Raw genomic sequence first — 18,602 nt, 5'->3', positions numbered from 1 at the left:
TTTGAACAGACCAATAACAATAAAGGAGATTGAAGCTGTTATCAGAAGGCTCCCAACAAAGAAAAGCCCAGGACCAGATGGATTCACAGCAGAATTTTACCAAACATTCAAAGACGAATTGACACCGATTCTTTACAAACTATTCCAAAAGATTGAAACGGACGCAAATCTCCCAAACTCATTCTATGAAGCAAACATCATCCTGATACCAAAACCAGGTAAAGATATAACCAAAAAAGAAAACTACAGGCCGATATCCTTGATGAATATAGATGCAAAAATCCTCACTAAAATACTAGCAAACAGAATACAGCACCACATACGAAAAATTATTCGTCACGATCAAGTGGGATTCATCCCAGGGATGCAAGGTTGGTTCAACATACGCAAATCAATAAATGTGATACACCATATTAATAAACTCAAACACAAGGACCATATGATCATCTCTATAGATGCTGAAAAAGCATTTGATAAAGTTCAGCACTCATTCATGACAAAGACCCTCTATAAGTTAGGTATAGAGGGAAAGTATCTCAACATAATTAAAGCCATATATGCCAAACCCACTGCCAATATCATCCTGAATGGGGAAAAGCTGAAAGCTTTTCCTTTAAGAACAGGCACTAGACAAGGATGCCCACTCTCACCACTCCTATTCAACATAGTGTTGGAAGTACTAGCCAGAGCAATCAGAGAAGAGAAGGAAATAAAGGGCATCCAGATTGGAAAAGATGAAGTCAAACTGTCCCTGTTTGCAGATGACATGATCCTATATATCGAACAGCCTAAAACCTCTACAAAAAAACTGTTGGAATTGATAAATGATTTCAGCACAGTAGCAGGATACAAAATCAACACACAAAAATCAGTAGCATTTCTTTTCTCCAATAGTGAACATGCAGAAGGAGAAATCAAGAAAGCCTGCCCATTTACAATAGCCACCAAAAAAATAAAATACTTAGGAATTGAGTTAACCAAGGAGGTGAAAAATCTCTATAATGAGAACTACAAACCACTGCTGAGAGAAATTAGAGAGGATACAAGAAGATGGAAAGATATTCCATGCTCTTGGATTGGAAGAATCAACATAGTGAAAATGTCCATACTACCCAAAGTGATATACAAATTCAATGCAATCCCCATCAAAATTCCAAAGACATTTTTCTCAGAAATGGAAAAAACTATTCAGACATTTATATGGAACAATAAAAGACCACGAATAGCCAAAGCAATGCTCAGCAAAAAAAATAAAGCTGGAGGCATAACACTACCTGACTTTAAGCTATACTACAAAGCTATAATAACCAAAACAGTATGGTACTGGCATAAAAACAGACACACTGACCAATGGAATAGAATAGAGAATCCAGAAATCAACCCACACACTTACTGCCATCTGATCTTTGACAAAGGCACCAAGCCTATTCACTGGGGAAGGGACTGCCTCTTCAGCAAATGGTGCTGGGATAACTGGATATCCATATGCAGGAGAATGAAACTAGATCCATACCTCTCACCGTATACTAAAATCAACTCAAAATGGATTAAGGATTTAAATATACACCCTGAAACAATAAAACTTCTTAAAGAAAACATAGGAGAAACACTTCAGGAAATAGGACTGGGCACAGACTTCATGAATACGACCCCAAAAGCACGGGCAACCAAAGGAAAAATAAACAAATGGGATTATATCAAACTAAAAAGCTTCTGCACAGCAAAAGAAACAATTAAAAGAGTTAAAAGACAACCAACAGAGTGGGAGAAAATATTTGCAAAATATACATCTGACAAAGGATTAATATCCAGAATATATAAGGAACTCAAACAACTTTACAAGAAGAAAACAAGCAACCGAATTAAAAAATGGGCAAAAGAGCTAAGTAGGCATTTCTCTAAGGAAGATATACAAATGGCCAACAGACATATGAAAAAATGCTCAACATCACTCAGCATCCGGGAAATGCAAATCAAAACCACATTGAGATCCCATCTAACCCCAGTTAGGATGGCTAAAATCCAAAAGACTATGAACGATAAATGCTGGCGAGGCTGCGGAGAAAAAGGAACTCTCATACATTGTTGGTGGGACTGCAAAATGGTGCAGCCTCTATGGAAAATGGTGTGGAGGTTCCTTAAACAATTGCAAATAGATCTACCATATGACCCAGCCATCCCACTGTTGGGATTATACCCAGAGGAATGGAAATCATCAAGTCGAAGGTATACCTGTTCCCCAATGTTCATCGCAGCACTCTTTACAATAGCCAAGAGTTGGAACCAGCCCAAATGCCCATCATCAGATGAGTGGATACGGAAAATGTGGTACATCTACACAATGGAATACTACTCAGCTATAAAAACGAATGAAATACTGCCATTTGCAACAACATGGATGGACCTTGAGAGAATTATATTAAGTGAAACAAGTCAGGCACAGAAAGAGAAATACCACATGTTCTCACTTATTGGAGGGAGCTAAAAATTAATATATAAATTCACACACACACATACACACACACACACACACAAACCGGGGGGGGGGAAGAAGATATAACAACCACAATTATTTGAAGTTGATACAACAAGCAAACAGAAAGGACATTGTTGGGGGGGAGGGGGGGAGGGAGAAGGGAGGGAGGTTTTGGTGATGGGGAGCAATAATCAGCTACAATGTATATCGACAAAATAAAATTTAAAAAAATAAATAAATAAATAAATAAATAAATTTAAAAAAAAAGAAAGCTCTCATGAGCTGCACCCCTTGTCCTTGGACTTCCCAGTCTCCAAAACTGTAAGGAATAAGCTTTGTTTCTTTATAAATTACACAGTTTCAGGTATTGTATTATAAGCAACAGAAAACAAAATAAGACACCTCTACATATTGCACATCTGGTCACTAAGACCTATTAATCAATGACATATAATTGAAGACAGAAGATTTAGCCTTCCTTAGAAAAAGAAAAAGTCCAAAAGCTAAACTGTCAACATCATATTACACACATTGTGATAACCCATAACTATTTGAGGAACAGAGATGCAAAATTAATGTATAATTATACATTATACATTAATTATACTTATAAATTATACTTATACTTTTACAATTATAATTATAAATCTGTTCATGCAAGGTCCCTGACTCTCCCAGTCAGAATTAATTGCTCCCATTGCTTAGCACTTCATTTAGCTCTTTTTGCAGTCTCACTTGTGCTAAGCAATTAGTTACACAACAGATTGACCTCTCACCCTCACTGGACCTTGAGATTTTGAATACTCAAGATGTGGATTCATAAACTATAATAGTATCTAATATTTACTGAGTGCTTATTAAAGGTCAGGCACTCTGATAAGCACTCTATGTGCATTCTTTCATCTTACCCGTATAAAAACATCCCTATTTCACAGATGAGGAAGTTGAAGCATAGAAAGGTTAAAAAAACTCTCCAAATAAGTGGTGAGGCCAGGACTTCTATAAACTTCTATCAGATTCCAAAGCCAATGTTCTTAAACCACTAATGCTACTTGCTTTTTGACTAATCAGTGCTTTTTAAATATTAAGTAATCAATAAACAAATGTGTTAAGTTAAATGGGTTGAATATTTGCTTAGTATTTTACATGGTACTTGCTATCTCCATATATCCATAATCAACCTAAGAAAGTTTGAACAAGAAAAATCTTCCCCTTTTGAGAGATCAGACAGTCAATCAAAGGACCATTAAATGTCTTTTAATAGTCACAGCACAGCATGTGGCAGGGTTAGGACTCAAGGCTCCTGAACCTTTATGTAAAGCATTTCACTTCATCTTCATGAGGAAGTTGTAAATAAACTGCAGATTTTCTGATGTTAAAAATAACTTTAAACATATAAAGAATTGACATTATTAGCTCAGTTGGTTATAGTATGGTATTATAACATCAAGGTCAAGGGTTCAGATCCCCATACCAGCCACAAAAAAGAAACAAAAAAAAAAAACTGGCATTGAAAATTCTCAGAAAACAGACATCTGGAGTGAAAAGAATTCATTTACTATGTGATATACAATATTAAAATACATTGTAATATTTGAAATTTATGTCAAATAAATATACTTGGTTTTAAAATGTAAATTAAGAAATTATCAGTATAAGTGGTATTCTGAATTTGTTAATTTAAAACTGTTATATTAACTTTTTATTTTTTAATAGAAAAAGTAATTCAAAAAGATATTGCTATGAAAGCACATACACCTAGGAGCTCTGACACAATTTTAATTAACAAATTAGCCTCTTCAAAATTTAAATAAATAGTTAATATTGTGTCCCCCCCTCCCTCTTTTTTCAGAGCCATAACATTTAAGTTACTTATAATATGCCAAAGAAAAATTCAGGAACTATATTACACTCTCAGTAGAAGCTACTATTACAAAACCTACCTTGTGTGATAAAGATATGAGGGCTACTCCAGTCGCTCCAGATTCCCGGTCCATCCAGTCTCTTGCTCCTCACCTGAACCTCATAAGAAGACCCAGGAAGCACACTGTCTACTAGCAGGGATGTAGATGAGACAATCTCATCAGCCTGTTAAATAGTATTTTATAACATCAGAGCAATGTGGAACCTTTACCAAAATTGATCATAAGCAAGTCTCAACAAATTTCAAAGAATTAAAATCTTGCAGAGTAGTTATCTGGCCACAATGGAATTAAAACAGAAATCCATAACCAAATAACAAATGTTTGCATATTAGTCAATAAAATTTTTAATAGCACGAGTCCAAGAAAAAAAAAATCATAATGACAATGAATAAATATTGTTAACTGAATGATGATGAATATATGACTTTTAGAATTTTGAGAAATGCAGCTAACGTTGGTAGGAACCTTCAAGCCACTGCTGCCAGCTGTAAGACACACCTGGTAGAAAATGATGTGCCAGAAGTGGACAGAGAACTACGCATTCGTAGAGAAGGGTACACAGAAAGAGGATAGGAATAATTTTAAGAAGCTGAGCCTGATGACAAGCTACAGTGCATAAATCAAAACATAATTTACACACCAGAGGAAAAATATCTGAGAACAAACCCTGCATAAAACAACCACTAGCAAAGAATTGCTTAGCAAATAAATTCAGTTTTCGAATACTTCAAAGCTATTAAACTCTCTGGCTTCTTAAGGCTATGTGTGTTGGGGTGAGGGAAGGTATAGACTAAAAATGATGAAAGGCATCAGGAATGCATGGAACAAGATCAGATCATCCATAGTTAAAATCCTATTATCTCCAATTTACAGATGAGAACACTAAAGCCCACAGAAGCCTTAACTCTGCTTTTTCCATACATGACACTGAGGATTCCCATCCTGCTCTGTGAAAACAAAGTCTTAAAAAAATTAGTCCAGATCTAAAAAGACTGATTTTTACCTCTAAATTTTACAATTAGTTTCACAGAGTGGCAAAGTATTCACATGGCCCAAGAGGTCAATCCTGAGATCCTTCTCCGCCCCACCCGTCTCTTACTTCCTCCACTACTACTGTCGCCTTTGTTAGGTCCCTGGAAGTGAGAACCTGACTTTGAGTAGCCCCCACCCTTCAGTTTTGTTTCTCTAAGTTTCCATCCTCTAAGTTTCTATCTCTTTTAAGTCTCTGTTCCCACCAGCAGGCTGAGCAAGCTGTACCCAGAGTATAACATTGTAACCGTTCCCCTCCTTAGGCTAAGGTTTCTGTCTCCCTAAGTCTCTGTTCCCATGAGCAAGCTGTACCTGGAATGGAACCATTGTAACCATCTTCCTAGGCTGGGCCAGATGTTAATCTTAACCCTATAAAAGAAAACACCAAACTGCCTCTCAGTGCTGGCGCCATTTTTTGGCTCAGACCAGCAGGTCCACTTGCTGCTTGCTAACAAAATCTTTTCTTCCTTTCCCTGGCTGGCGTCTCCTTCCTCAGTGACCTTACAGCCTTCACTCACTCCCCTCAGCCCACTGACCTCTGCATTGCTATTCTCTCTGTTTAAAACCCAAGTCCCCTAGATATCTACAACACTATCTCCTTTAAATCCTTGCTCAAATGTCTCCTCTCAATGTGACCTGCCCCAACCTCCACTTATTATTACAACCTCCCATCTACCCCCAGCACTCCCAAACTCTCTGTATCTTGTAATACTATCCCAGTGTATACTGATGCACATAGAACAGTTCCGGGCACCTAGTAGGTGCTCTATAAATACTTACTAAATAAATGTTAAAAAGATGTGACACACTTTATAGCAAAAATGCATGTAAACAAATATACTGAGCTATAAAAAATATAAAGATGAAATGTAAAATCAGTGGTCTGTAGGTGAAAAAATTATAATTATGAATTCAAGTTTCTGTAATTGTACTTCCTGTAGCTGTGTGTGTGTGTATAAAATTCAATATTATATATCGTAGATAATATATCATCTACAATATATAATATTGGATTATAATTCATTCTGTTCTAGAAGTAACATGCATATTTAGTAGATAAAGAGTAATTTCAATGGGACTTGGGGGGGTCTTTATTCGTTTCTCAACTTCTCATTTTATTTACTAAAATATACTTACTTCTCTCATAATTCCTGTAAAATTTTCTGAATATTTCACTTGATATTGAAGTTGAAACGGTACCAATGTTGGTCTGGACCAAGAAATGTTTAAGTTACCATCATCTGTGATCTCCATATGTAAACCTAACGGTGGATCAGGTTTCACTTAAGAAAAAAAGAGAATACTTTTAAGTCAAGCAATTTTCCTGACAATCACATCTAAATAAAATGAAGTCAAAACGAATTTTCAGCATATCCTTCTTTTCAACTACTTAAAAGGTGACTTTATTCAAAGGCTAATCACAAAACCAAAATTAAGCTATAATATTGGGACTATTCCTTGTACCATATTATAGCAATCCATGTATCTTCATTTTCTTCCCCCAAGTGATAAATGAGATTATTTTGACAAATATGATTTTTCTGCTGTAAAAAGCCTTAATTTTATTTAACCGAGATTTCTCAAATTTATTTGAAGTCTCCCCCACAACCCCACCTACCCCACTTGTTTCAGTGGGTAGCAGGGAAAAAAGCATTTTGCAGAACACTGTTTGACAAATGTATATAACTATGCAAAATTCAGCATATCTATTATTTTTAAATCACAACAATCAATCCAAACAACACCTACTCAAATAACCCACAGCCGGAATATTCCCAAGCAATAAATGCGGCATCAGCAGGCCCTGATTTGTCACCAGAAAAAGGGATAAAGTTTCTTTGCTTAATGGGAAATTTAACCTGGCCAATGATTTCTAAGTTCAAATGCATGTCTGTGTGTTTACGTATGTATATGTATTTGTGTATACATGCATGTGGCTACACATGTGTATCTATGGTTTTAAACATATAACAAAACCTTTAAAATATTTCTAGGAACAATGTAAACATTTTACACTAAAAGATTGCTTTAATAAATTATGGTTCATACCATAATGGAAACCTATACAGCCATTAAAAATCATATTGCAGAAGAATATTGAAAATGTTTAATGTTGTTAAGTTTAAAAAATTTTTCACACATTTATACTTAGATTCCTGATTTGCTAAAGTAGACAAATAAAAAGAATACATACAAATATATATTAAAATGGGAAGATTGCCAAAATGATAGAAATTGGATGATGCATTTTCTTCTTTGCACATCTCTATATTTGTAAGTTTTATCCAATTAACAGGACGACTCATGTACATAGAAATTATCATTACATTGAAATATTTACTGATTTGGATTTTATTTTCAATGAATAAAATGGCATAAAATATTTTTCAGTTTCTATATTTTCAGGAATTTGGACATAATTTTCCTCTTTTTCTATAGTCAAAATTAATGAGACTTTATTTTATGCAACATATTACAAATTTTAGTTACCATAAAGCAGGGAGAACTAAACAGTAAAGTCTGGAAAAAATAGGTTAAATTTACTGTGTTCCCATGACCAATAAAGAAAACAAAACAAAGACAACAAAGAGAAGTGAAATCATGTAATTACAAACTAATGTACATTTCCTATTTGCATACTAACATGCATTAATATTAGAAATCTAAAAATAAATTTTCCCTGAATCCCCTATATACCAAATCCCAGATAGACCCCCACATGCCTCTTCCTTCAGATTAACATTCTTCAGAAGACTGGTATCACTCACTCTCCACTTTGCATCCCATGCATGCCCTAGCTAACCTACTCTGGTCAGATCTTCCTCCTCATCAGCCCATTGAAACTGCTCTTATCAAGGTCACTGCCCTTTACCATATCTGACATAAATTTCCTATTCATTTTACTCTCCCTCTCAGTAGCATACCACATAGCTAATCACTCCCTCCTTCTTGAAATACTTTTTTCACTTGGCTTCTAGGACACCACACTCTTTTACTCTTTCATTCTTGCTGACTACCTCATACAATCCCATAAATCTCTATATGCTAACGACTCCCAAATATATACCTCCCCTGAACTTTAGACTCATATATCCAACTGACTGCTCAACATCTCCTGGGTTTCTAATACATAAACATAATGTAAACACAATAGAGCTCTTGATTGCTGCACACACTCCTAATCTTCCCTGGGTGTCCCTATCTTCGTAACTGGTATTACTACTCACCCAGATGCTCAGTCCACATCTAAGGGTTATCCTTGATTCCTCTCTGTCCCTCACACCCTACAACCGAATCCACTAGAAAGTCCAGTCAGCACCATCTCCCAAATAGATCCAATTCTAATCAATTCTTTACTTTTCCACTGCTACAACCCCAAACCAACTGGACTATTCCAGAATCCTCTTATCTGGATGCCTCCTTCCACTCTTCCAACCATCCTTCACCCCCTTCTGTATCAGTTTCATTCTCTACAATCCAGAGTAAATTTTAAACACACATGTATATCTCTCTGATCATATCACTCTCCAGATTCAAAAGTTTCCATTGCAATTAGAATAATATTCAAACTCTGTAACCCTGGCCTATGAGATGCTCTGGACCTAGGTAATTCTGACACCATCTCCTAATACTCTCATATCTCATTCACTCCAAGAACAAGGGCCTTCTCTTTTGTTCTTCAAACTACCAGGTGCATTCCACCTCCAGGATTTTGTGAATGTTGCTCTCCCTGGATGGAGCCCCTTTAACTCTGGATTTTTGCATGGCTATTTCTTCTTCATTCAGCTCAAATGCTTTGTCCTAAAAGAGGCCTTCTTTGACCTCCACAGCAAAAATAATAGTTCCCACCCCTGACATTCCATCACACCACCACACCACCTGTTTTATTTCTCTCATGTCACTTACAATTTTTGGATACTGCCTATCATATATGTTCTAATACAAGGAAAGATTTTTCTCCAAAAATTTCTCTGCATAAAGATAAAATTAAGAAAAATGTCATGTTCTTATCAATTCTTCTATCATAACACTTTCCCTTAAATACTCTATTTAAAAAAAAAAACCATTCAATTCAATGCTGGATCCAAATGCTTCTAAAAATCACCAAGTAGATGGTTTTGAGAGGAGAAGATGGTACTTAATAAAGATTTTGTAATTTTTTTCTACGATATAACTTCACTATTGAATTGTTTGGATGACATTTTAATTATGCTGTAGAAATCACAAATATCTCCCTAGAGGACAAATTACTTGAAAGTGCTAATGTTAAAATATGAAGTCATACACAGATTGAAAAGTGCTATATCTCTAGTAACTTAGAAGTGACATTAGAGTTGTTTGAAAAATTGTGTCAGATACTTAGAAAAGTGGCTCCAGTGACATCAAAATCAATGATGCAAAGATGGATATAAAGAGTTTGCATATATATCATTTCATGAGATGGAAAAGAGTAACACTGTTAAATTTATATAATACATACATAATTTAACATATGTATGCAAAACTAAATAAATTAAATATTTTAGGTTAACATTTGCCTATATTATTTACATTTGTAATTGTATTTTCAAGAGGACCAAAGAAATTTGAGAGATCTTTGCACTAACAAAATGCGTCATTACCTATTACTTGAGGTTTCTTATAATCAGGTTTGTAGAGAAAATTACTTATTTTATTCGTTTACCTTTTTATCATTTGTCTCTGCCCATTATTGTTTGCCCTGCTCTATGAAGCAAGAACTTTTTCTCATTCCCCAGGAACATTCAAGCAAGAACATTCAAGCTACTAATTATTTTCAGAAATAGTTATGAGAGATGTGAAACAGTGATAACCAAACAATGCGTATTCATTAGACAGATCCAGGATTTAAAGAAATCAAACTGTTTTCTAAAAAGAATTTTAGTGACAATTGCACAGATATCTACACCACTGTTAAATCATTCTAGAAGCTGCTCCTAAGACACCCTAATACTACATTGACAATTACTATGGTGTTGGTCAAAGTGAGATAAGCTAGTGAAAACTTTTGTAAACAATTTTAACCTGTTTGTATGGCTGATGTTTAGATACATTATCATTTTAATGCACAACTTACCGACATTTATGGGCTGAACCGACATTAGAGGTGACTGAAAAATTACTCCACCAGATGTGATTTTCAAATACATAAGAAGAGTGTAGCTGAGTTTGGCAGTTGGCACAGGCACATGACATTCACAACACTCACGACCAGTGCAGTTGCAATGAGCAATCTGGAAACTGCCTTTCTTGGGGACCAGAGGAGAATCTTCTAACATTTCAGGCCTATATTAAAAAATAAAAGCTAAATATTAACATAGATGTGAAAGTACTGAACAGGTTTTAAAGGTAGGATACTAAATCCAAATTGAGGACATCAAGCTAAAAGGTCATATGGAAAAAAAGACACATCAAAGAAACAAAGATAAAGATAACAGCAGGTTAATTGTCAGAAATAACATAAGCAAGACAACCTTGAAGCAACAGTAAAGTACAAAAGAAAAGACAAACTGCAATCCTAAAATCCTACCCCCAATGGAAATATCTTTCAAAATAAAGATTAAATAAAGGATTTTTAGATGTACCAAATCTTAAAGAATTCATCATCACCATCAGACCTGCAGGATAAAAAATGCTAAAGAAAATGATAACCAGAAACCAGATGGAAGTCTGGTTTCACACAAAGAAATGAAATTTAACTAAAATGATAAAAATTTATTGACCATTAAAGCAAAAATAATAACCATGTAGTGTGGGGTTTATAACACAGGTAGAAGTAAAATGTATAACATTAGTACTAAGCTTGGGAGGATAGAAATGTAAGTATACAGTTGTTAACGTTCTTCCACTATATATGAAGTGATATGATACTTAGAGGCATTATATCACCTTAGACTATAAGTTAAAGACATAGTCACACATTATAAATACTAAAACCACCACTAAAATAATAAAACAAGAAGACACAGCTAATAAACAACAAAGGAGATTTAGTGGAATTATAAAAAAAAAAAAAATCCAAAAGAAGGGATAAAAAGAGGATAAAAGGGAAAACAAATGGGATGAGAAAAGAAAAAGATTTAAACCTAAACATATCAATAATCACATTAAATTCAAATAGTCTAAACTTCCCACTGAAAAGGCAGAAATAAAAATGCAAGACCCAATTACAAACTACGTACAAGAAATCAATGTTACGGCTGGCTAATTATCTCAGTTGGTTAGAGCACAGCCTTATAACACCAAGGTCATGGGTTCAGATTCCTATCAGCCAGCCACAAAAAAAAAAAAAAAAAAAAATTAACTATGCAACACAAACAAGCAAAAGGAAATGAGTGATTGAAAGATTAGTTAAAGAAAGTTGGAATAGCTATATTCACATCTGATAAAGTAGATTTCAAAGCAACAAATATTACCAGGGATAGATAAGAACATTTCATAATGAAAAAAAGGTTAATTCACCAACAGGACATGACAATCTAAAACATTTATGCACCTAATTACAGAGTTTTGAAATATGTGAAGCAAAAGACTAACATAACCACAAGGAGAAATAGACTAATTCACAATTATTGATGGAGATTTCATTGCCCTTCTTCTAATAACTGATATAAAAAATAGACAGAAATCAGTGAAAATAAATATTTGAACAACATTATAAACCAACTTGACCTAATAGACATCTCAAGAACACTTCATCCAACAATAGCAGAATGCATATTCTTTTCAAAAACACACACGACATTTACCAAGGTGGACTATATTCTGGGCCATAAAACAGTCTCAATAAATTTAAAAGGATTCAAGTCACACAAAAATAGAATTAATAATAGAAATCAATAACAGAAAAATATCCAAAAAGGCCCTAAACATTTGGAAACTTAATAATACACTCCTAAGTACACCTATGGGTTAAAGAAGAAATCAAAAAAGATATTAGAAGGATTTTTTAGTAAATTAAAATGAAAACACAGCATAAAATAATGTGGAATATTGCTTAAAGTAAAAAATTCCAGTAAAAATGTATAATACTAAATATAGACACTAAATGCCTATATCAGAAAGGAAGAAAGGTTTCAAAGCAATGACCTCAACTTCTACCAAAAGAAACTGGTGGGGGTGGAGAGGGCAGAAAATTAAACCTAAGTAAACAAAAGATAGGAAATAATAAATATCAGATAGAAATATAATGAAACAGAAAACAAAAATATTAGACAAAAATCAAGAAAGCCAAAACTGGTTAAGAAGATCAATAAAACTGAAGAAACTTTAACCAGACTGACCAAGAAAAACTATAGAAATGACAAAAATTAGTACAAAAAAATGAGAGAGGAGTTCATGTCAAGATGTCAAAATAGACAGTCCCCAGCATCACTCTCTCACACAGATCAACCAATTTACAGCTGTAAAAATGTAACAACAGCCAAGCTGGAGCCACTGGAGCTCAGGGGAAGAGGAGGAAAGACCTACAGAGTTCATGAAGGGGGAGAAGCCACTATGAGAGAAAGAAAAAACTGCTCGGAGTGCTTCATGCCACGGCTGCTTTAAGGCTGGAACTGCTGAGCACACGGAGCAGGAGTTGGCAGAAGCCTCAGCTGTGCCCTTTGGAAGTAGTTGCTTGGAGGTGGCAGAGGAGAAGAGGGCCTTGGTGGCCTCCAGGACAGCAATACCACTAATAGAGTTTCCATGGACCCACACAGGAGCGAGGAGCCAGAATAGCTGAAAAAGGGGAGCCATTCAGAGGCCAGTGAGTCAATGCAAGGGACCGGTGCAGGGCCCATCCCATGGGAAATGTTTGGAGCATGGGCAGTTGGGGAGACCGGCCCACTGAGAGAACAATGGGACACAGCAAGGACAGCTGATCTGCCCCCAAACAGCTCAGGACCACTCAGAGGAGACTGGTCAGGAATGCAGAATTGCATGGGGTGCAGTTTGATGAAAAGACTCAGGCCCAGATCAGAGTTTCTACACAAGCCAGGTGCACTCAGGCTCTGGAGAGCCAGAAATACCTATAAGGTCAACCATTAAAATCTGAGCTGCACAAAAAGCTTTCCCTAGGGAAACAACAGCAAAGCAGCAATTTAGCTCAACCACAGAGCTCAAGTACTGGTTTCCACAGGAAGTTCCCCCATTATAGAAGTAAGCAAAGGACAAAAATTAGTTCCAGCCCATGCACACCACCAGTGCCTAGGGCCTGCCAGGGGACCTGAGGTATGGAGCCAGAGACAGGAACACCCACCCACAACCATGCACACCACCAGCACCTCAGGTCCCACCAGGGACCCAGGGCTTGGAGCTGGGGACCAGACCCCCCACCCACAACCAGGCACACCACCAGTGCCAAGGAGCATGACAAAAACATCACCTCCATGTGGGTGGCCCACCACAGCCACCACAGTAACCACGTCTGCTGCAAAAGTGGCTAGACATCACAACCACCACGAAGATGGTCTGTCAGCCACTGGAGCGCATTGACACAAGTAGAGTCACCAGCAGAGACCAAAGAAAAGAACAGGATGTCTCTCTCCACAAAGCCCATTCCAGAGTGACAGAAGAAGCATCTGCTCTGTGATAATATTGGGGGACCTGAACACACTTTTCAGCATTAGACAGATCATCTACGCAACAAATCAACAGAATAACCATTACTCTTTCAGAGGGAGAGAAGAAATCTAGGGTTATCAGTGGTGGGAGGGGGGAGGGAGAGAGGGATAGGGAGAGATTGGACAAGGGGCATAAAGAATAAGTACAATTTGTAACAATATACATAACTAGTAATATTGATTTGATCAACATATGTCAACACTGAATCCCAAAAATATGTATAATCAATTATGATTCAATAAAAAAAAACGAAAGAGGTGATAGTAGTACATAACCTACAGATATTAAAAGGATAAAGGGATATTGCAAACAATTTTATGCCATCGAATTCATATTTGCTAACTGATTAAATTGAAATTATTTTAAAATATCATTTACAATAACATCAAAAACAGAAATACTTAGGAATATGTTTGACAAAAGATATTTAGGTTCTATACACTGAAAACTGCAAAACATTGTTAACAGAAATTAACATTGTTAATATGTCAACTCTTACATTTTTTTAAAATTTAACAGAGTTTAATTAAGCAAAAAACAATTTGTGAATTGGCATTAACTCTTCTTAAATTTATCTATAAATTCAATTCAATGCCAATCAAAATCCCAGCAGGCTATTTTATACAAATTGACAAAATGAATCTAAAATTCATATGGGAAAAAAAATCATATGGAAATGCAAAGGAACTAGAATAGCAAAACAACTTCTAAAATGAAAAACATATTTTGAGGAATAACAATACCTGACTTCAAGACATTATAAAGCCACAATAATCAAGCCAATGAGGTATTAGTGTAAAAATAGAAAAAAAGAGAAAAATGGAACAGAATAGAGTCCAGAAATAGACTAACACTTATATGGACAACTGATTTTCTACAAAGGCACAAAAGCAATTCTGTAGAAAAGGGATAATCTTTTTAATAAATTGTGCTGGAACAACAGGATATCTACATGCAAAAGAAAAAGAATTTCAACCCATATGTCACATCAGATACAAAAATTAATTCCAAATGGACCATAAACCTAAATGCAAAAGCTAAAATTATGAAACGTCCAGAGAAAAACATGGGAAAAATTTTATGTGACCTTGGATTAAAAATTTCTTGGATACAACACCAAAAGCACAATCCATAAAGAACAAATTGATAAAGTGGACTTTATCAGAATTTAAAACTGCTATTCTTCAAAAAGCACAATGAAAGATAAAAAGACAAACCACAGACTGAGAGAATATATTATTTGCCAATAATCTATCTGATAAAGAATTTGTATCCATAATATATAAACAACACTCAAAACTCAATAATAATAATAAAACAACCTGGTTAAAAAAAAATAGGCAAAGTTTTCAAGTCACTTCTCCATAGAAATTATGAGAATGGCAAATAAGCACATCAAAAGAGTGTTCAGCGTCATTAGTCATTCAAGAATGCAAAACATCAATGAGATATCACTACCCATGTATTAGAATTAAAAAGACTAACCATATCAAGTATTAACAAGGATGTGCAGAAACTGGAACTCTAATAGATTGCTGGTGGGAATGTAAAATGATACAACTTCGAAAAACAGTTTGTCAGTTTCTTAAGTTGTTAAACACACGCCTACCGTATGATCTACCCATTCCACTCCCAGGTATCCATTCAAGAGAGATGAAAGCATGTCAATTCAGACACTTGAAGCAGCTTAATTTGTAATAGCCAATCACTATAAGCAATTGAAATGTCAATCAACAGGTGAATGAGTAAACAAACTCTTGTACATCCATATAATGGAATGCTACTCAGCACTGAAAAGGAACTAATACTAACATACTCAATATTAATGAATCTCAAAATAATCATGCCATGTGAAAGCATGATAAAGTACTGTGTGATTGCATTTATATAAAACTCTAGAAAATGCAAAGTAATCTGTGGTGACAGAAATCAGATCAGTCGTTCCCTAGGGCCAGGGGGTTAAGGGGATAGTAGGAAGTGCCACAGGTAGGAGCAAGAGGGTGGGATTATAAAAAAGGCAGGAAGAAATTTTGTGATTGATGATATATTCGCTTTCTTTATCATAGTGATGGTTTTATGAGTGTTTTCATATATCAAAACATCAAATTTATACTTTAAGTATCTACAGTTTATTGTATATTGATTATATCTCAATAAAGCTGTTTACAGAAAGACAGAAAATCTAAGAAAATTTTTGTAAGCAATATTTTGCCTGTCACTGTAAATCTTCAAATGAGTAGATTCCCCTTAAAAAATAATTGTAATGAGCTGGTAGGGTTATCTAACTCAGGGCATAAAGAATAATAGCATGCAATCAAGATACAGAAAGTTGTTATTTCTGAGTTATTAGAATTTTTTTTTTTTTTTTTTTTTTTTTGTAATCTGCCTGGTCCCTTAGGGAGCCTTGGTGTAAATGAGATGATTTTAGAGTGAGAATAGTGGGGGAATAACAGTGCTTCATACTCCCCATCTCACCTGAGCTACCCATTCTGTCCACAAATGTGTGCTGCTTTATATCCAAACCACTCTATGCCTTTTTTAAAACTTGGGGATAGGGGGAGAGTATTAATATTTGGGCATGTTCACCGCCTTCAGAAATCCTACAATACTTTTGGAGGAAAAACACCATAATGATAAATATAATAATTAAAAATTCAGTGTGGAGAAAGTGTTGCTTTAGAAACTGTACTAACTAGCATATACATGAGCATTGAGATATAAACACAACATGAAAAAAATGGAGCCTAATCTTTCTGTGCACACTCCACCTGTACTAAATGTTTTGAAGTATGATAGGTTCCTAAGTTTCATGGGATAGACTTTATTATTACTTTAGTACTAAAACTTTAGTCAGGAAACATTTATAGTGCTTTAATGTGAGAAGTCTACTGGGCGCAATAAAAGGGACAATAAGATTATAAAAAGCACACTAAATTAACACCTAGACCTGAAATCAAGTACTTTTGTTTGCTTATTGACCATAAAGATCATAGGCAAGTAAGTTCATATTTGTGAACCTAGTTTCCTTAATCAATAAAACAGAAAAATGCCTGCCCACCTATTTTCACAAGGTTGTTAATGAATATCAAAGCCAATAATTACATAGTAGTATTTTGCAAATTTTAAAGTGCTACATGCCAATAAAATATTGTTTTGAGTAGCAGTTGAAATGACATAGCACTTTAAATTTTACCTAAATCTTCAAACAAAGCCAATGAAATGCAAATTTTAAAAATATTAAGCCAGGCCTGTTATGTGTTTTTTCAAATATTAAAAATAAAAGCTTTCGCAAACAGGGTGTGAACAAATTGGATGAATTATGGTATTTTACAGCAGGAACATGCTTGCAAGGTATTATGCTTTGACTGAAGGATTTCCAAATGTTAAAGCAAAAATAGAACTGAACACAAAATAAGACCTATATTTGCTACTGATATTCTTAAAAGGATAAAAAAATTCTAGTCATAATTGTCTTTTTTAAGACAAAAAGGACAGTCAAAATCACACCGTCTTACTTTGGATGGCCCTGCCAATGCCGTCCCTTTCTAAACACAGTGGATATTTGTAGGAAGGGGATGATTACCAATCAGATTAACTCTATGGTTTCTCTATCACTTCCCTCTTGTGTTTTCTGTTTACTTAGTCTCATTTTCATTTTGTTAATAATTTTAATATACACACAAAAATCATATATAGAGAATATATATCTTTAATAATGACTATATATTATATAGTATCTATACTATATAAAGTATATATTACAGTCATCCCTTGGTATCCACAGGGAATTAATTCCAGAACCCCCACAGATACCAAAACCCACAGATGCTCAAGTCCTTGATAAAAAGTGGTACATTATTTGCATATTACCTATGCATATCCTCCCATATACTCTAAATCATCTCTCGATTACTTATAAAACCTCATACAATGTAAATGCTATGTAAATAGTTGTTATACTGTATTATTTTTTATTTGTATTATTTTTTATTGGGTTTTTTTTCCTGAATACTTTCAATCCACAGTTGGTTGAATCTGAGGATGTGAAACACATGGACACAGAGGGCCAACTGTACAATAATTTATAATTTGTTTTTTTAAAAAAAGCAGCTCCTCTCAGAAATTTCCCAAACCACTCCAACAGAAAGCCCCATCATGAAACTATTAGAATCAATCTAAAACTAATTCCCAAATGTTCTAAGTTAGAGGTAAGCAAACTACAGCCCACAGGCCAAATCCAGCCTTTTGCCATTTTTATTTCTGTACAGCCTATGAGTGTAGAATGATTTCTTACATTTTCAAGTGGTTAAAAAAAAAAAGAGGAAGAATGTTTTGTAATACATGGAAATTACATGAAATTCAAATTTCCGTGTCCATAAACATACTCTCACTAATTCATTTACATATTAACTCTGGCTCCTTTTACACTACAAGGGTAGACTTGAATAGTTGTGACAAGGACAACATGGTCTGCAAAGCCCAAAATAGTTACTATCTAGTCCTTTAAGAAAAAGTATCTGACACTGCCCAACCCCCATTCCCCAGACCCC

General features: G+C 35.0%; 1 protein-coding gene across 2 annotated transcripts in view; it reads right to left on the bottom strand.

Annotated features, from left to right (window-relative positions):
- Positions 1 to 18,602, bottom strand: part of LEPR (leptin receptor) — an 83,543-nt gene that overhangs the window by 46,486 nt on the left and 18,455 nt on the right. For both annotated transcript variants that reach the window (XM_063105114.1, XM_063105115.1), the window contains exons 4-6: positions 10,526 to 10,734; positions 6,568 to 6,713; positions 4,420 to 4,564 (exon numbers count right to left, since the gene is read on the bottom strand). In XM_063105114.1, the coding sequence (XP_062961184.1) occupies positions 4,420 to 4,564; positions 6,568 to 6,713; positions 10,526 to 10,734 (500 nt within the window). The remainder of the gene's footprint in view (positions 1 to 4,419; positions 4,565 to 6,567; positions 6,714 to 10,525; positions 10,735 to 18,602) is intronic.

This window comes from Cynocephalus volans, chromosome 8, assembly GCF_027409185.1.
Source record: "Cynocephalus volans isolate mCynVol1 chromosome 8, mCynVol1.pri, whole genome shotgun sequence".
NCBI lineage: Eukaryota > Metazoa > Chordata > Mammalia > Dermoptera > Cynocephalidae > Cynocephalus > Cynocephalus volans.
The sequence above is the reverse complement of the archived record's forward strand: the minus strand, read 5'-3'. Positions and strand labels throughout refer to the sequence as shown.